Genomic DNA, 19,381 nt, shown 5'->3' with positions numbered 1-19,381 from the left:
CCTAAATCTACTTGAAAATCTCTGACAAGACTTGAAAATGGGTGTCTAGCAATGATCAAAAACCAATTTGACAGAGCTTGAAGAGTTATGAAAAGAATAATGGGCAAATGTTGTACAATCCAGGCATGGAAAGTTCTTAGAGACAAACCCAGAAAGACTCACAGCTGTAATAGCTGCCAAAGGTGCTTTTCCAAAGTATTGACTCAGGGGGGTTATTTCAGTATTTCATGTTCAATAAACTTGGAAAAATGTCTAAAAACATGTTTTCACTTGTCATTATGAGGTCTTGTATGTAGATGGGTGACAAAAAATATATATTTAATCCATTTTGTATTCAGGCTGTAGCACAACAAAATGTGGAATAAGTCAATAAGTCATATTTGTATATCACACAAGCTTTATAGTGATCCCTACTCTCACCATAACAAGATATGTGAGTGGTGAAACACACAGCCCACACAGCCCCCTTTTTCTCCTCTCTCATCTCTCTCTCGTCTCTGTCTCCACCACCTACAGTAGCAGGCCCTGTCACTGCTGGCTCGCGTCAGATCCCTTATTAAAACCATGCCATGCAATGTGATTGCCTTCACGAGGAGCTGAACAATCACAATCCTAAACAAACATTACCCAATGAAATATTATTTTGTTAAATTGCATTGAGAAAACCATTTAAGATACATTTTTGGGATGGTCTCAACTCAATGTGATCTCATACAAATCAAGCACATTAACCAAAATCAACTTCTGTCAGGCAGTTGAATTATCAAACTATATATTGTCTGAAAACATTCACAGACTTTACTAGAACTACTTATAGAATGCCTGGAAATGACAAGAGTGCTACAAAATGATAGTACGCTGAAAAAGCATGTAACATTTGTACAACCATCCTAACAGTCATATATATAAGTACTCCAACACAAATACTGGCACACTGTGTTTCACCTGTAAAGGGTGTTAAGAAAAGTTTTCCAGGCCGACACTGAGTCTAACAACTGAAAGGGAACTGGCCTATTTCCAGTTCTTCCTATTAGAATTCAAATGGGCTTTTGCAACAACCAAGAGGTTCAAAGGGGGTTTATACACTCCAACTTCTGCTAATGTGGCTCATCAAATGTTTATTTAAAGCTTCCGTAAAAGTACCTTTTAAAAAAAGATATAATAACGCTGAACATATCAAATCCTTTTGAGAAGATCAACTGAAGAAGGTACAAAGAAAAGTGTTTCCAAGAATAGGCATCAACAATATTCAAAAGTAATATCTCAATACCAACAGAACTGGAACATTCTAACATAGGAACACTGGAACATTGTCAAGTATAATGAATGTCAGTAAGATGTTCGATATACTAAATCCGATGTTTTATTCATCAGAACAACTCTAATTCCCTCTATCATATGTGATAATACCTGTTTAATTCTGGTCACATACCTGGTTTAGTTACAAAGTCGGTGTTACAAAGTCAGTGTTACAAATCCCTGTGTTACAAATCCCTGTGTTACAAAGCCCTGTGTTACAAATCCCTGTGTTACAAATCCCTATGTTACAAAGTCCTGTGTTACAAAGTCCTGTGTTACAAAGTCCCGTGTTACAAATCCCTGTGTTACAAATCCCTGTGTTACAAATCCCTGTGTTACAAAGCCCTGTGTTACAAATCCCTGTGTTACAAATCCCTGTGTTACAAAGTCCTGTGTTACAAATCCCTGTGTTACAAATCTCTGTGTTACAAAGTCCTGTGTTACAAAATCCTGTGTTACAAAGTCCTGTGTTACAAATCCCTGTGTTACAAAGTCCTGTGTTACAAAGTCCTGTGTTACAAATCCCTGTGTTACAAAGTCCTGTGTTACAAAGTCCTGTGTTACAAAGTCCTGTGTTACAAATCCCTGTGTTACAAATCCCTGTGTTACAAAGTCCTGTGTTACAAAGTCCTGTGTTACAAAGTCCTGTGTTACAAAGTCCTGTGTTACAAATCCCTGTGTTACAAATCCCTATGTTACAAAGTCCTGTGTTACAAAGTCCTGTGTTACAAAGTCCTGTGTTACAAAGTCCCGTGTTACAAATCCCTGTGTTACAAATCCCTGTGTTACAAATCCCTATGTTACAAAGTCCTGTGTTACAAAGTCCTGTGTTACAAAGTCCTGTGTTACAAAGTCCCGTGTTACAAATCCCTGTGTTACAAATCCCTGTGTTACAAAGTCCTGTGTTACAAATCCCTGTGTTACAAATCTCTGTGTTACAAAGTCCTGTGTTACAAAATCCTGTGTTACAAAGTCCTGTGTTACAAATCCCTGTGTTACAAAGTCCTGTGTTACAAAGTCCTGTGTTACAAATCCCTGTGTTACAAAGTCCTGTGTTACAAAGTCCTGTGTTACAAAGTCCTGTGTTACAAATCCCTGTGTTACAAATCCCTGTGTTACAAAGTCCTGTGTTACAAAGTCCTTGTGTTACAAAGTCCTGTGTTACAAAGTCCTGTGTTACAAATCCCTGTGTTACAAATCCCTGTGTTACAAAGTCCTGTGTTACAAAGGCCTGTGTTACAAAGCCCTGTGTTACAAAGTCCTGTGTTACAAAGTCCTGTGTTACAAAGTCCTGTGTTACAAATCCCTGTGTTACAAATCCCTATGTTACAAAGTCCTGTGTTACAAAGTCCTGTGTTACAAAGTCCTGTGTTACAAAGTCCCGTGTTACAAATCCCTGTGTTACAAATCCCTGTGTTACAAAGTCCTGTGTTACAAATCCCTGTGTTACAAATCTCTGTGTTACAAAGTCCTGTGTTACAAAATCCTGTGTTACAAAGTCCTGTGTTACAAATCCCTGTGTTACAAAGTCCTGTGTTACAAAGTCCTGTGTTACAAATCCCTGTGTTACAAAGTCCTGTGTTACAAAGTCCTGTGTTACAAAGTCCTGTGTTACAAATCCCTGTGTTACAAATCCCTGTGTTACAAAGTCCTGTGTTACAAAGTCCTGTGTTACAAAGTCCTGTGTTACAAAGTCCTGTGTTACAAATCCCTGTGTTACAAATCCCTGTGTTACAAAGTCCTGTGTTACAAAGGCCTGTGTTACAAAGCCCTGTGTTACAAAGTCCTGTGTTACAAAGTCCTGTGTTACAAAGTCCTGTGTTACAAAGCCCTGACCTCAGGTTGGATAATGTATTCAACATCATGTCAGTCTTTAGACCTTTGCATGTAGCCTGGATTGACGGGTATACAGCCAAGGATAAAAGCAGCTGCCTGGTTGATGGGTATACAGCCAAGGATAAAAGCAGCTGCCTGGTTGATGGGTATACAGCCAAGGATAAAAGCAGCTGCCTGGTTGATGGGTATACAGCCAAGGATAAAAGCAGCTGCCTGGTTGATGGGTATACAGCCAAGGATAAAAGCAGCTGCCTGGTTGATGGGTATACAGCCAAGGATAAAAGCAGCTGCCTGGTTGATGGGTATACAGCCAAGGATGAAAGCAGCTGCCTGGTTGATGGGTATACAGCCAAGGATAAAAGCAGCTGCCTGGTTGATGGGTATACAGCCAAGGATAAAAGCAGCTGCCTGGTTGATGGGTATACAGCCAAGGATAAAATCAGCTGCTTGGTTGATGGGTATACAGCCAAGGATAAAAGCAGCTGCCTGGTTGATGGGTATACAGCCAAGGATAAAAGCAGCTGCCTGGTTGATGGGTATACAGCCAAGGATAAAAGCAGCTGCCTGGTTGATGGGTATACAGCCAAGGATAAAATCAGCTGCCTGGTTGATGAATTTCAGCTGGGCTGAATATAAAACCATCCCAGAAAACTCCTGTTATTTTGTCTCAATTAAATAAGACTTGGCTGAAGTTCGCAGGCAGAGGCAACATTGTCATGGAGCGGTGACAAAGGACTGCCATAAATATGTTTCGCAGTTTTGTTTATTAATATTCACCTCATAATTGAATCATCATCGTATCAGTACCTGGTTGATAAATCTATAGCAGAGGCCAGCTAGGGAGAGGTTGTGAATAGTGGGAGAAGCGTGGGTAAAGTGGTGGATGAGCTAGTGATGTACAGACAGCTTGTTCTGTAATCGATCTGTTGATTGGTTTGTGACATAATAACACCTTAATAATAACGTCCACTGTGCTAACAAAAAAACATCTGAGAATTCACCCTACTGCAGTGAGGAGCTGTCCACCCCTCTGGTGCTGAAAGCTGCAAAAGCCTGCATGACCACAAACTCTTGTATGTCCCATTTTATGACAATGAATATGTGCACAATTGAATGGTGCTAAACCCTAGCATGCGTATAAACACACACTGCTTTACAATGTTTAGGAAAAATCAATACAGAAAGTATGGCTAAGGGGAGCTGATTCACTACATTGAAATGTATCTAACACACACACACACACACACACACACACACACACACACACACACACACACACACACACACACACACACACACACACAGTCAGGTGCATCTATGTCAAGACGTGAATGTGGTTTGCTGCAGGTAATATGTGACATTTGGACAAACATTGATCTACTGGTGCACCCCAAGAGAGCTCTTGAGAAGCTGTAAGAAGAAATAACAAGGCCGCTTTCCTGCTGTTACGATTCATACTGGCTATGCTGTGAGTTTCAGAGCTACAGGAGGCACACGAGATCACATTGTGCCTTTTTTTCAAGAGAAGTGAACATTTGTAACATGTAGAGTTAGCCAAATCCAAATCACTGCTCACGAGGAGGTGTGTTTATCAAGGGATGAGGGTCCATATGCGAACCCCAACCTCTCCTATCAAGCCCAGCCACAGAAGGTTAAGCACTTGCCTTAACAAGATGACTAATAATGTGTGTCAGATAATTTCCCTCATACAGCCAGAGGACTGGAGAACATATGCTCCAACCTCTGTCTCTTTGCCAGAACATTTCATCCTCCTTTGACTCTATATCACAGCAGTAACTAGCTAACACTCCTCCTCCTCAGCCTTTAGACAAAGCAGTAATCTGGGGGAGCTGGGAGGAGAGAGGAGAGAAGAAATAGAGAAGAGAAGAGAAGAGAAGAGAAGAGAAGAGGAGAGGAGAGGAGTGGAGAGGAGAGGAGAGGAGAGGAGGAGAGAGGAGAAAGAGGAGAGAGGAGAAAGAGAAGAGAGGAGAAGAGGAGAGGAGAGGAGAGGAGAGGAGAGGAGAGGAGAGGAGAGGAGAGGAGAGGAGAGGAGAGGAGAGGAGAGGAGAGGAGAAAGAGGAAAGAGGAAAGAGGAGAAAGAGAAGAGAGGAGAGAGAAGAGAGGGGAGAGAGGATAGACAGTGTAGCATGGGCAGTATTCACAGCTGCAGCATCCGCAGTAGCCTCACTCTGCCCCTCTGAATGGGCTGACCTGCCCATGACCATCCCAGGATAGCAGTGTCATTGGCCCTGGGCTGAGGGGGCTACTGGAGGTAGAGAACTATGTCACAGCAATTAGCAGCTGCTGAACAACCCTAGAGTGAACGAACACCGTTATTAGCATGGCATACATCAACATGCACATACAGACGTCATAATCTACTGAGCTCAGTCACTTCAGATACAGCCTACTCTCAGTTTAATATTCACAAGAGCAATGAAATGCAGTAAGGGAATCATCTGAGAAGGAGGGAATAAGGAGAGAAAATATACAGAAAGCATACAAAGAGGTTACGAGCAAACACACCCCATGTTGTAGTGATTGGTATAGATATAAGGTGCGCATCATGAATTCCAATGGCATTCCATTCCACATCACATAAGAGTTCAATTACAAAGAGTTTTGTGCGATAATCTGTCTGGGGAGAAATAGATTTTTCTGCGCTGGCCACAGTGAACCCAGTCCCAGCAATGCCTGCTCACACACATAGGGGAAAATCAATGCCTGCTCACACACATAGGGGACAATCAAGGCCTGCTCACACACATAGGGGAAAATCAATGCCTGCTCACACACATAGGGGACAATCAATGCCTGCTCACACACATAGGGGAAAATCAATGCCTGCTCACACACATAGGGGACAATCAAGGCCTGCTCACAGACATAGGGGAAAATCAAGGCCTGCTCACACACATAGGGGACAATCAATGCCTGCTCACACATATAGGGGAAAAGCAATGCCTGCTCACACATATAGGGGAAATCAATGCCTGCTCACACACATAGGGGACAATCAATGCCTGCTCACACATATAGGGGAAAAGCAATGCCTGCTCACACATATAGGGGAAATCAATGCCTGCTCACACACATAGGGGACAATCAATGCCTGCTCACACACATAGGGGAAAATCAATGCCTGCTCACACACATAGGGGACAATCAAGGCCTGCTCACACACATAGGGGAAAATCAAGGCCTGCTCACACACATAGGGGAAAATCAATGCCTGCTCACACACATAGGGGACAATCAATGCCTGCTCACACATATAGGGGAAATCAATGCCTGCTCACACATATAGGGGAAAATCAATGCCTGCTCACACATATAGGGGAAAATCAATGCCTGCTCACACATATAGGGGAAAATCAATGCCTGCTCACACATATAGGGGAAAATCAATGCCTGCTCACACATATAGGGGAAAATCAATGCCTGCTCACAAACATAGGGGAAAATCAATGCCTGCTCACACATATAGGGGAAAATCAATGCCTGCTCACACATATAGGGGAAAATCAAGGCCTGCTCACACACATAGGGGAAAATCAATGCCTGCTCACACACATAGGGGAAAATCAATGCCTGCTCACACATATAGGGGAAAATCAATGCCTGCTCACACATATAGGGGGAAATCAATGCCTGCTCACACACATAGGGGAAAATCAATGCCTGCTCACACATATAGGGGAAAATCAAGGCCTGCTCACACACATAGGGGAAAATCAATGCCTGCTCACACACATAGGGGAAAATCAATGCCTGCTCACACACATAGGGGAAAAGCAATGCCTGCTCACACACATAGGGGAAAAGCAATGCCTGCTCACACACATAGGGGAAAATCAATGCCTGCTCACACACATAGTGGAAAATCAATGCCTGCTCACAAACATAGGGGAAAAGCAATGCCTGCTCACACATATAGGGGAAAATCAAGGCCTGCCATTAAGCATTCTGCTGCACATCAATCTGTTGATTAGTAACCAGGATTGATTATATGGCTTTAATTATGTCAGCCATGGCACAGATAAAGACCTGCCCACCCTTTCAGTCATCCACTAAACAGACAGTATTTGTCCCTTGTTTGTGGCTGGTTTGACATAATGTTTTGTATGTATAATCATTCCCTGAATCCCTGAATCAGAGATCTGCAACTCTTTCTTTGTTTAATGAATATGTACTATTCACTGTAGTACAAAGATGGATCAGCAGTATGAAATGAATGGGAAGATAAGAATGCATTCATTTGACATTTCCTCGTACTCCATCAGTTCATTAGAAAAGATCTCAATAACGGCTGAATTGGATTCTTGCAATTTCCTGCTGTTCACCTTTTGTATCTGAGATCAATCAGCTTCCATTCTTATGAAAACCTTTAGAAAGATAATTGTTTTAGCCACGAAGTCCCATCATCTACTGTAGAAAACGGTGTGCAGTCTTTCCAGTGCAGTGAATGGCAGGCTTGGACATTGCATATCCAGGTGACACATGGCACCATTAAGCCACTTCTAATCAAATCACAGCCAACAGGCTGGCTTTTTAGCAGTGGCCTCAGAGTAGAGTGGGAGCTGCACAAAATGTGGGTGGCAGCAGCAGTGTAGAACAACCTGTCCTGTTGCAGGTACAAGCTCAACAATCTCCCATGCAAGGTATTAGAGATGGGGGCCAGTATATAGGGCCAGTATATGTTCCTGGCTGGTTAGGACTGCTCTGTAATTGAGCTCTTTTTAACACTTTAATAATGTCCCTTTTATTCATTGAAGTCGTACCATCGCTTATCTATTTGTCGGAACCACTGTATCTTCTTCCAGCTCATCAATAATGTTACACGAAGGGCCCCTTCTGGAAGAGAAATCAGACACAATCCTCCTCTGGGTCTTTTCATCAACTCTTTGAAAACCATTTCACACAGCATATACAGTGGCTATTATGAGTATTAACCCCCCTTTGATTGTGTTCACATTTTGTGGCATTACAAAGTGGGATTGACATGAATTAGTTGTGATTTTTTGGGGTCATTGATCTACTATTTAATATCAAAATGGAAGAAACAAAAAGTTTACATGTATGAAAAATAACAATTGTTAAGATAAGTTTTCACCCCCTGAGTCAATCCAAGTTTTTTTTTTAAACAACCTTTGGCAGTGACTACAGCTGTGAGTGTTTTGGAGTAAGTCTCTAAGCGCTTTGCACACCATGAATTGTGCAATAGTTGCCCATTATTCTTTTCAAAAGTCTTGAAGCTCTGTGAAGGTGTTGGGGATCATGGACAGACAGCAATGTTCAAGTCTTGCCATAGATTTTCAAGCATATTTAAGTCAAAACTGTAACTTGGCCACTCAGTTACATTCACTATCGTCTTGGTAAGCAACTCCAATGTAGATTTGTTCTTGTGTTGTAGGTTATTGTCTTGCTAAAAGGTGAATTCATCTCCCAGTGTCCGGTGGAAAGCAGACTGCAGGTTTTCCTCTAGGATTGTGTCTATGCTTAGCTCCTTCCTGTACCCTGGTGCAGCCACCACTATGCTCATCAGTTACTGACTGAGGTGTTGTATACATCACATGCCCCGAATACAACAGGTGAAACAACCATACAGGGAAATGCTTACTTACCAAGCCCTTAACCAACAATGCTTTAAGACGTTGAGAAGAAAAAGGTGTTAAGTAAGAAAATAGATAAGTAAAAAAGATATGTAGAAAATAGGAGTAACAAATAATGAAACAGCAGCAGCAAAATAACAATAGCGAGGCCACATACATGATGCAGCGGCACAGAGCCAATGGATTTGCCCCAAACATAGCACTTTGCATTTAGGCCAACAAGGGTATTCCTTTGCTGTGTTTTTTTCTGCAGTTACTTTAGTGCCTTGTTGAATTCAGGATTCATGTTTTGGAAAATGTGTATTCTGTATAATTGTATTCTTCTTTTCACTCTATTGTAGAGTCACTGCAATGTGCAATGTTCTCTCCCATCACAGCCACTAAACACTGTAGCTGTTTTTAAAATCACCAATGGCCTCATGGTAACATTCCTGAACAGTTTCCTTCCTGTCCTGAAGCTCAGTCCAGGACGACTGTATCTTTGATGTGTCTGGGTGGTTTAATACATAATGCACTGCATAAACTATAAACTAGACCATGCTTAAAGAGCTATTCAATATCTGATTTGTTATTGTTACCCATCTACTAATCACTGCCTTTCTTTGTGAGGCTTTCCAAAGGTTAGTGGGGTTTACTGTAACCATTGAGACACTGTGTTCATTAGCTCATCAGGAAGCTTTGGATATTAAATAGTAATGGATGGACAGACAGAAAGAGAGAGAGAGAGAGAGAGAGAGAGAGAGAGAGAGAGAGAGAGAGAGAGGAGGAGAGAGAGAGAGAGAGAGAGAGAGAGAGAGAAGAGGAGGAGAAAGAGAGAGAGAGAGAGAGAGAGAGAGAAGAGGAGAGAGAAGAGGAGGAGAGAGAGAGAGAGAGAGAGAGAGAGAGAGAGAGAGAGAGAGAGAGAGAAGAGGAGGAGAGAGAGAGAGAGAGAGAGAGAGAGAGAGAGAGAAGAGGAGAGAGAAGAGGAGGAGAGAGAAGGAGTTTGAGAATTATTCCTTGTGAACGTTCCTACTGTAAGCCGTCTCCCTGTTGGGGCTGGAGAACTGGAGTGGAGCTGAACAGATTGTTCCCCCGTTCCTCAGTGACCCTAGAGTCAGCCAAGAAGGAGAAGAAGCCAAAGACACAACAGATGGAGAGGCTTACAATGGACACGTAAAAGTTGAGAAAGAAATACTCATCTTGTGTCTGACAGAAGAGTCAAGCCCACTATACTGCCTCTAGGATGTTGTGTCTGAAAGAGAGAAGAGTCAAGCCCACTATCATCACTATACTGCCTCTAGGATGTTGTGTCTGAAAGAGAGAAGAGTCAAGCACGCTATACTGCCTCTAGGATGTTGTGTCTGAAAGAGAGAAGAGTCAAGCCCACTATCACTGCTATACTGCCTCTAGGATGTTGTGTCTGAAAGAGAGAAGAGTCAAGCACACTATCACTTCTATACTGCCTCTAGCATTGCGCTTCATCCAATCCACGGATAAAGCTCTGAATGCAAATGCAATGGGTGATAACCCAATTTGGTTCCTTTTCTAAATGACCTAGTGTATAGCTCTGCATGTTCCTGCATGTGTAGCTAAGTGACCCTGTTTGTTTTCTCTACTGGAGGAAGACAAACATAGGCAACATACATTTATTACCCTTGATCCAGGAATCTTTTTAGCCATGACTTTCCCATATAGAAGCGGCATATGTCTCATGGCTATCTCATACTTATATATAAAAAGCATGCTCATTCAGTTCACCAACAATGAAACCTGCTGCCAAATGGTATTGATGATTATTGTACATGTTAATTAGCCATTTGGCATTGTGCAGCATCTGTTTAGAACAGTATTTCCTAACAACAGGTGGACTATTCCAAAGCAAGGCTGTACAAAGGAGTCTAAATGCATTCTATAAAACTCCACACAAATACACTATAGGAGCCTGCTGTAGACGATGGTGTGAAACTGTGGGGTCAGAATCGAGGCTGCGTGGGTGTCCAACAATGCCCTATCGCAGGTTCAGAGAGGAATCCCTGCCCGGTGAAAGATTTTCCCTGAGACGGAACACCTTTAATTGACAGCCTTTCTGTAGACCTCCTGTGGTACCTCTAGCCACCCTATTTATAGGCTGTAATGACAGACTTCCATTTGCCAGGGATCATTGTTGCAGAGCTGGAGATGCTAACTTTGTGGCCTGCAATTTTAGGTGTCATACTGTGCCATACCTCCAGCGTCAGATGAAGGGGTAACGGCCAGGCTGCTGCTGTGGCTATGCTGCGTCTGACCGACAGCCAGTCAACACAGAACCCAGCCTCCTCCATCTTGGTGTCAGATGACTCGTGGCGTTATTATTGATGTAGTGATAGTGTCATGATATAATGCATCTTTTAATTAAAGAACGAATACAGTAGAAAAGGCTCTTCTGTCAAGATTCAATATTCCCCTTGCAAATGTCAACATAATTAAAACTGACATAAAGAGGGAATAGCTTACATAACATAGACATAGAATAAATAACTCATGGATTTTAATAATACGATTATTAATATAAACTCAGCAAAAAAGAAACGTCCTCACTGTCAACTGTGTTAATTTTCAGCAAACTGTGTAAATATTTGTATGAACATAACATGACTCAACAACTGAGACATAAACTGAACAAGTTCCACAGACATGTGACTAACAGAAATGGAATAGTGTGTCCCTGAACAAAGGGGGGGGGGTCAAAATGAAAAGTAATAGTCAGTATCTGTTGTGGCCACCAGCTGCATTAAGTACTGCAGCGCATCTCCGCCTCATGGACTGCACCAGATTTGCCAGTTTTTGCTGTGAGTTACCCCACTCTTCCACCAAGGCGCCTGCAAGTTCCCGGACATTTCTGAGGGGAATGGCCCTAGCCCTTACCCTCCGATCCAACAGGTCCCAGATGTGCTCAATGGGATTGAGATCCGGGCTCTTCACTGGCCATGGCAGAAGACTGACATTCCTGTTTCGCAGGAAATCACGCACAGAACGAGCAGTATGGCTGGTGGCATTGCCATGCTGGAGGGTCATGTCAGGATGAGCCTGCAGGAAGGGTACCACATGAGGGAGGATGTCTTCCCTGTAACGCACAGCGTTGAGTTTGCCTGCAATGACAACAAGCTCAGTCCGATGATACTGTGACACACCGCCCCAGACCATGACGGACCCTCCACCTCCAAATGGAACCCGCTCCAGAGTACCGGCCTCGGTGTAGCGCTCATTCCTTCGACAATAAACGCGAATTCGACCATCACCCCTGCTGAGACAAAACCACGACTCGTCAGCAAAGAGCACTTTTTGCCACACCTGTCTGGTCCAGCGACAGTGGGTTTGTGTCCATAGGCGACGTTGATGCCAGTCATGTCTGGTGAGGACCTGCCTTACAACAGGCCTACAAGCCCTCAGTCCAGCCTCTCTCAGCCTATTGCGGACAGTCTGAGCACTGATGGAGGGATTGTGCATTCCTGGTGTAACTCGGGCAGTTGTTGTTGCCATCCTGTACCTGTCCCGCAGGTGTGATGTTCGGATGTACCGATTCTGTGCAGGTGTTGTTACACGTGGTCTGCCACTTCTGTCTCCCTGTATCGCTGTCCTGGGCATCTCACAGTACAGACATCACAATTTATTGCCCTGGCCACATCTGCAGTCCTCATGCCTCCTTGCAGCATGCCTAAGGCATGTTCACGCAGATGAGCTTCTTTTGGTGTTTTTCAGAATCAGTAGAAAGGCCTCTTTAGTGTCCTACGTTTTCATAACTGTGACCTTTATTGCCTACCGTCTGTAAGCTGTTAGTGTCTTAACGACCGTTCCACAGGTGCATGTTCATGAATTGTTTATGGTTTATTGAACAAGCATGGGAAACTGTGTTTAAACCCTTTACAATGAGGATCTGTGAAGTTATTTGGATTTTTACAAATTATCTTTGAAAGACAGGGTCCTGAAAAAGGGACGTTTCTCTTTTGGCTGAGTTTATTTCACAAATGATCAAGCTCATTATAAGATCACAATAATCACTTGATGAAATCAATTTGAACTGATGATCCCTAATCTAACTAAGAATTCCACATAAACATTTTGCCTCAGCAAATTCTCTCAGAGGTCCAGATTCAGCTCATTCAATTGACACATAGTCCCGTGAAGATGAAACAATAAGGTGCCCTCCAAATGTTTATCTTCCACACAATGGCCTGCGCCCACCCAGTCTCCGCCACAAGACAGGCCAATTAAATGCTAAGTAACCTCTCTCTTTTGGGGGTTTGATTATTATGTACTGCGATCTTACAAAGCATGCTTGAAAACTGGATTTGCACATGTAAAACTTAATTATAAATGCCTGCATAAAATATTCATGTGAATAAATGTATTGAGCGGCTGGGTAAAAGTATGACTATGTTCCAGGCAGTGGCAGCTCAAAGAGGAGTCATGTCTCAGCACTTTGGTGGGTGATTTATCTTTACATAAACAACTTCCCCCACAACTTGTCCTGGTTTAAAGTCTCATCCTGCTCAAAGGCTAATTCCAAATGACAACCACATTTCAATTATTATGTAAGAACAGCAGCAGGTAACGGTGATAGAGGTGGTAGAGGTGGTAGAGGTGGTAGAGGTGGGGTTAGGTGGTAGAGGTGGTAGAGGTAGTAGAGGTAGTAGAGGTGGTAGAGGTGGTAGAGGTGGTAGAGGTGGTAGAGGTGGGGTTAGGTGGTAGAGGTGGTAGAGGTAGTAGAGGTGGTAGAGGTGGTAGAGGTGGTAGAGGTGGTAGAGGTGGTAGAGGTAGTAGAGGTGGTAGAGGTGGTAGAGGTGGGGTTAGGTGGTAGAGGTGGTAGAGGTGGTAGAGGTAGTAGAGGTGGTAGAGGTGGTAGAGGTAGTAGAGGTGGTAGAGGTGGTAGAGGTGGGGTTAGGTGGTAGAGGTAGTAGAGGTGGTAGAGGTGGTAGAGGTGGGGTTAGGTGGTAGAGGTGGTAGAGGTGGTAGAGGTGGGGTTAGGTGGTAGAGGTGGGGTTAGGTGGTAGAGGTGGTAGAGGTGGGGTTAGGTGGTAGAGGTGGGGTTAGGTGGTAGAGGTGGGGTTAGGTGGTAGAGGTGGTAGAGGTAGGGTTAGGTGGTAGAGGTAGTAGAGGTGGTAGAGGTAGTTCAGGTTGTAGTGGTGGTAGAGGTGGTAGAGGTGGGGTTAGGTGGTAGAGGTGGTAGAGGTGGGGTTAGGTGGTAGAGGTAGTAGAGGTGGTAGAGGTAGTTCAGGTTGTAGTGGTGGTAGAGGTGGTAGAGGTGGTAGAGGTGGTAGAGGTAGTTCAGGTTGTAGTGGTGGTAGAGGTGGTAGAGGTGGTAGAGGTAGTTCAGGTTGTAGTGGTGGTAGAAGAGGTAGAGGTGGGGTTAGGTGGTAGAGGTGGTAGAGGTAGTAGAGGTAGTAGAGGTGGTAGAGGTGGTAGAGGTAGTAGAGGTGGTAGAGGTAGTAGAGGTAGTAGAGGTGGTAGAGGTAGTAGAGGTAGTAGAGGTGGTAGAGGTAGTAGAGGTAGTAGAGGTGGTAGAGGTAGTAGAGGTGGTAGAGGTAGTAGAGGTGGTAGAGGTAGTAGATGTGGTAGAGGTGGTAGAGGTAGTAGAGGTAGTAGAGGTGGTAGAGGTTGTAGAGATGGTAGAGGTGGGGTTAGGTGGTAGAAGTGGGGTTAAGTGGTAGAGGAGGGGTTAGGTGGTATAGGTGGGGTTAGCTGGTAGAGGTGGGGTTAGGTGGTAGAGGTGGGGTTAGGTGGTAGAGGAGGGGTTAGGTGGTAGAGGTGGGGTTAGGTGGTAGAGGTGGTAGAGGTGGGGTTAGGTGGTAGAGGTGGTAGAAGTGGTCGAAGTGGTAGAGGTGGTAGAGGTGGTAGAGGTGGTAGAGGTGGGGTTAGGTGGTAGAGGTGGGGTTAGGTGGTAGATGTGGTAGAGGTAGTAGAGGTGGTAGAGGTAGTAGAGGTGGTAGAGGTGGTAGAGGTAGTAGAGGTGGTAGAGGTGGGGTTAGGTGGTAGAGGTGGTAGAGGTGGTAGAAGTGGTAGAGGTGGTAGAGGTGGTAGAGGTGGGGTTAGGTGGTAGAGGTGGTAGAGGTAGTAGAGGTGGTAGAGGTGGTAGAGGTGGTAGAGGTGGTAGAGGTAGTAGAGGTGGTAGAGGTGGTAGAGGTGGGGTTAGGTGGTAGAGGTGGTAGAGGTGGTAGAGGTAGTAGAGGTGGTAGAGGTGGTAGAGGTAGTAGAGGTGGTAGAGGTGGTAGAGGTGGTAGAGGTGGGGTTAGGTGGTAGAGGTAGTAGAGGTGGTAGAGGTGGTAGAGGTGGGGTTAGGTGGTAGAGGTGGTAGAGGTGGGGTTAGGTGGTAGAGGTGGGGTTAGGTGGTAGAGGTGGTAGAGGTGGTAGAGGTGGTAGAGGTAGTAGAGGTGGTAGAGGTAGTAGAGGTGGTAGAGGTAGTAGAGGTAGTAGAGGTGGTAGAGGTAGTAGAGGTGGTAGAGGTGGTAGAGGTAGTAGAGGTGGTAGAGGTGGTAGAGGTGGGGTTAGGTGGTAGAGGTGGTAGAGGTGGGGTTAGGTGGTAGAGGTAGTAGAGGTGGTAGAGGTGGTAGAGGTGGTAGAGGTAGTAGAGGTGGTAGAGGTGGTAGAGGTAGTAGAGGTGGTAGAGGTGGTAGAGGTGGGGTTAGGTGGTAGAGGTAGTAGAGGTGGTAGAGGTGGTAGAGGTGGGGTTAGGTGGTAGAGGTGGTAGAGGTGGTAGAGGTGGGGTTAGGTGGTAGAGGTGGTAGAGGTGGGGTTAGGTGGTAGAGGTGGGGTTAGGTGGTAGAGGTGGGGTTAGGTGGTAGAGGTGGTAGAGGTAGGGTTAGGTGGTAGAGGTAGTAGAGGTGGTAGAGGTAGTTCAGGTTGTAGTGGTGGTAGAGGTGGTAGAGGTGGGGTTAGGTGGTAGAGGTGGTAGAGGTGGGGTTAGGTGGTAGAGGTAGTAGAGGTGGTAGAGGTAGTTCAGGTTGTAGTGGTGGTAGAGGTGGTAGAGGTGGTAGAGGTGGTAGAGGTAGTTCAGGTTGTAGTGGTGGTAGAGGTGGTAGAGGTGGTAGAGGTAGTTCAGGTTGTAGTGGTGGTAGAAGAGGTAGAGGTGGGGTTAGGTGGTAGAGGTGGTAGAGGTAGTAGAGGTAGTAGAGGTGGTAGAGGTGGTAGAGGTAGTAGAGGTAGTAGAGGTGGTAGAGGTAGTAGAGGTAGTAGAGGTGGTAGAGGTAGTAGAGGTAGTAGAGGTGGTAGAGGTAGTAGAGGTGGTAGAGGTAGTAGAGGTGGTAGAGGTAGTAGATGTGGTAGAGGTGGTAGAGGTAGTAGAGGTAGTAGAGGTGGTAGAGGTTGTAGAGATGGTAGAGGTGGGGTTAGGTGGTAGAAGTGGGGTTAGGTGGTAGAGGAGGGGTTAGGTGGTATAGGTGGGGTTAGCTGGTAGAGGTGGGGTTAGGTGGTAGAGGTGGGGTTAGGTGGTAGAGGAGGGGTTAGGTGGTAGAGGTGGGGTTAGGTGGTAGAGGTGGTAGAGGTGGGGTTAGGTGGTAGAGGTGGTAGAAGTGGTCGAAGTGGTAGAGGTGGTAGAGGTGGTAGAGGTGGGGTTAGGTGGTAGAGGTGGGGTTAGGTGGTAGATGTGGTAGAGGTAGTAGAGGTGGTAGAGGTAGTAGAGGTGGTAGAGGTGGTAGAGGTAGTAGAGGTGGTAGAGGTGGGGTTAGGTGGTAGAGGTGGTAGAGGTGGTAGAAGTGGTAGAGGTGGTAGAGGTGGTAGAGGTGGGGTTAGGTGGTAGAGGTGGTAGAGGTAGTAGAGGTGGTAGAGGTGGTAGAGGTGGTAGAGGTGGTAGAGGTAGTAGAGGTGGTAGAGGTGGTAGAGGTGGGGTTAGGTGGTAGAGGTGGTAGAGGTGGTAGAGGTAGTAGAGGTGGTAGAGGTGGTAGAGGTAGTAGAGGTGGTAGAGGTGGTAGAGGTGGTAGAGGTGGGGTTAGGTGGTAGAGGTAGTAGAGGTGGTAGAGGTGGTAGAGGTGGGGTTAGGTGGTAGAGGTGGTAGAGGTGGGGTTAGGTGGTAGAGGTGGGGTTAGGTGGTAGAGGTGGTAGAGGTGGGGTTAGGTGGTAGAGGTGGGGTTAGGTGGTAGAGGTGGGGTTAGGTGGTAGAGGTGGTAGAGGTAGGGTTAGGTGGTAGAGGTAGTAGAGGTGGTAGAGGTAGTTCAGGTTGTAGTGGTGGTAGAGGTGGTAGAGGTGGGGTTAGGTGGTAGAGGTGGTAGAGGTGGTAGAGGTAGTAGAGGTGGTAGAGGTGGTAGAGGTAGTAGAGGTGGTAGAGGTGGTAGAGGTGGTAGAGGTAGTAGAGGTGGTAGAGGTGGTAGAGGTAGTAGAGGTGGTAGAGGTGGGGTTAGGTGGTAGAGGTGGTAGAGGTGGTAGAAGTGGTAGAGGTGGTAGAGGTGGTAGAGGTGGGGTTAGGTGGTAGAGGTGGTAGAGGTAGTAGAGGTGGTAGAGGTGGTAGAGGTGGTAGAGGTGGTAGAGGTAGTAGAGGTGGTAGAGGTGGTAGAGGTGGGGTTAGGTGGTAGAGGTGGTAGAGGTGGTAGAGGTAGTAGAGGTGGTAGAGGTGGTAGAGGTAGTAGAGGTGGTAGAGGTGGTAGAGGTGGTAGAGGTGGGGTTAGGTGGTAGAGGTAGTAGAGGTGGTAGAGGTGGTAGAGGTGGGGTTAGGTGGTAGAGGTGGTAGAGGTGGGGTTAGGTGGTAGAGGTGGGGTTAGGTGGTAGAGGTGGTAGAGGTGGGGTTAGGTGGTAGAGGTGGGGTTAGGTGGTAGAGGTGGGGTTAGGTGGTAGAGGTGGGGTTAGGTGGTAGAGGTGGTAGAGGTAGGGTTAGGTGGTAGAGGTAGTAGAGGTGGTAGAGGTAGTTCAGGTTGTAGTGGTGGTAGAGGTGGTAGAGGTGGGGTTAGGTGGTAGAGGTGGTAGAGGTGGTAGAGGTAGTAGAGGTGGTAGAGGTGGTAGAGGTAGTAGAGGTGGTAGAGGTGGTAGAGGTGGTAGAGGTGGGGTTAGGTGGTAGAGGTAGTAGAGGTGGTAGAGGTGGTAGAGGTGGGGTTAGGTGGTAGAGGTGGTAGAGGTGGTAGAGGTGGGGTTAGGTGGTAGAGGTGGGGTTAGGTGGTAGAGGTGGTAGAGGTGGGGTTAGGTGGTAGAGGTGGGGTTAGGTGGTAGAGGTGGGGTTAGGTGGTAGAGGTGGGGTTAGGTGGTAGAGGTGGTAGAGGTGGGGTTAGGTGGTAGAGGTAGTAGAGGTGGTAGAGGTAGTTCAGGTTGTAGTGGTGGTAGAGGTGGTAGAGGTGGTAGAGGTGGTAGAGGTGGTAGAGGTAGTTCAGGTTGTAGTGGTGGTAGAGGTGGTAGAGGTGGTAGAGGTAGTTCAGGTTGTAGTGGTGGTAGAAGAGGTAGAGGTGGGGTTAGGTGGTAGAGGTGGTAGAGGTAGTAGAGGTAGTAGAGGTAGTAGAGGTGGTAGAGGTAGTAGAGGTGGTAGAGGTAGTAGAGGTAGTAGAGGTGGTAGAGGTAGTAGAGGTAGTAGAGGTGGTAGAGGTAGTAGAGGTAGTAGAGGTGGTAGAGGTAGTAGAGGTAGTAGATGTGGTAGAGGTAGTAGAGGTAGTAGAGGTGGTAGAGGTAGTAGATGTGGTAGAGGTGGTAGAGGTAGTAGAGGTAGTAGAGGTAGTAGAGGTAGTAGAGGTGGTAGAGGTTGTAGAGATGGTAGAGGTGGGGTTAGGTGGTAGAAGTGGGGTTAGGTGGTAGAGGAGGGGTTAGGTGGTATAGGTGGGGTTAGCTGGTAGAGGTGGGGTTAGGTGGTAGAGGTGGGGTTAGGTGGTAGAGGAGGGGTTAGGTGGTAGAGGTGGGGTTAGGTGGTAGAGGTGGTAGAGGTGGGGTTAGGTGGTAGAGGTGGTAGAAGTGGTCAAGTGGTAGAGGTGGTAGAGGTGGTAGAGGTGGGGTTAGGTGGTAGAGGTAGTAGAGGTGGTAGAGGTGGTAGAGGTGGGGTTAGGTGGTAGAGGTGGTAGAGGTGGGGTTAGGTGGTAGAGGTGGGGTTAGGTGGTAGAGGTGGTAGAGGTGGGGTTAGGTGGTAGAGGTGGGGTTAGGTGGTAGAGGTGGGGTTAGGTGGTAGAGGTGGTAGAGGTAGGGTTAGGTGGTAGAGGTAGTAGAGGTGGTAGAGGTAGTTCAGGTTGTAGTGGTGGTAGAGGTGGTAGAGGTGGGGTTAGGTGGTAGAGGTGGTAGAGGTGGTAGAGGTAGTAGAGGTGGTAGAGGTGGTAGAGGTAGTAGAGGTGGTAGAGGTGGTAGAGGTGGTAGAGGTAGTAGAGGTGGTAGAGGTGGTAGAGGTAGTAGAGGTGGTAGAGGTGGGGTTAGGTGGTAGAGGTGGTAGAGGTGGTAGAAGTGGTAGAGGTGGTAGAGGTGGTAGAGGTGGGGTTAGGTGGTAGAGGTGGTAGAGGTAGTAGAGGTGGTAGAGGTGGTAGAGGTGGTAGAGGTGGTAGAGGTAGTAGAGGTGGTAGAGGTGGTAGAGGTGGGGTTAGGTGGTAGAGGTGGTAGAGGTGGTAGAGGTAGTAGAGGTGGTAGAGGTGGTAGAGGTAGTAGAGGTGGTAGAGGTGGTAGAGGTGGTAGAGGTGGGGTTAGGTGGTAGAGGTAGTAGAGGTGGTAGAGGTGGTAGAGGTGGGGTTAGG

The 19,381-nt window shown here is 46.2% G+C and overlaps 1 protein-coding gene across 1 annotated transcript; it reads left to right on the top strand.

Annotated features, from left to right (window-relative positions):
- The first annotated feature begins 1,322 nt into the window (after window positions 1-1,322).
- On the top strand, window positions 1,323-9,903 carry LOC135571680 (keratin-associated protein 16-1-like). Its single transcript, XM_065018176.1, has 4 exons — window positions 1,323-1,332; window positions 1,643-2,428; window positions 2,514-3,140; window positions 9,830-9,903. Exons 1-4 carry the CDS (start codon window positions 1,323-1,325, stop codon window positions 9,901-9,903), a joined length of 1,497 nt encoding a protein of 498 aa, XP_064874248.1.
- Window positions 9,904-19,381: the final 9,478 nt, after the last annotated feature.

This window comes from Oncorhynchus nerka, linkage group LG5, assembly GCF_034236695.1.
Source record: "Oncorhynchus nerka isolate Pitt River linkage group LG5, Oner_Uvic_2.0, whole genome shotgun sequence".
NCBI lineage: Eukaryota > Metazoa > Chordata > Actinopteri > Salmoniformes > Salmonidae > Oncorhynchus > Oncorhynchus nerka.
The sequence above is the reverse complement of the archived record's forward strand: the minus strand, read 5'-3'. Positions and strand labels throughout refer to the sequence as shown.

Coding starts and splice junctions, on each gene's coding strand:
- LOC135571680 (XM_065018176.1), top strand. Junction 2,429..2,513: donor CCTGTGTTACAAAGTCCTGT/GTTACAAAGTCC, acceptor TGTGTTACAAAG/TCCTGTGTTACAAAGGCCTG. Junction 3,141..9,829: donor TTACAAAGCCCTGACCTCAG/GTTGGATAATGT, acceptor CCCGTTCCTCAG/TGACCCTAGAGTCAGCCAAG.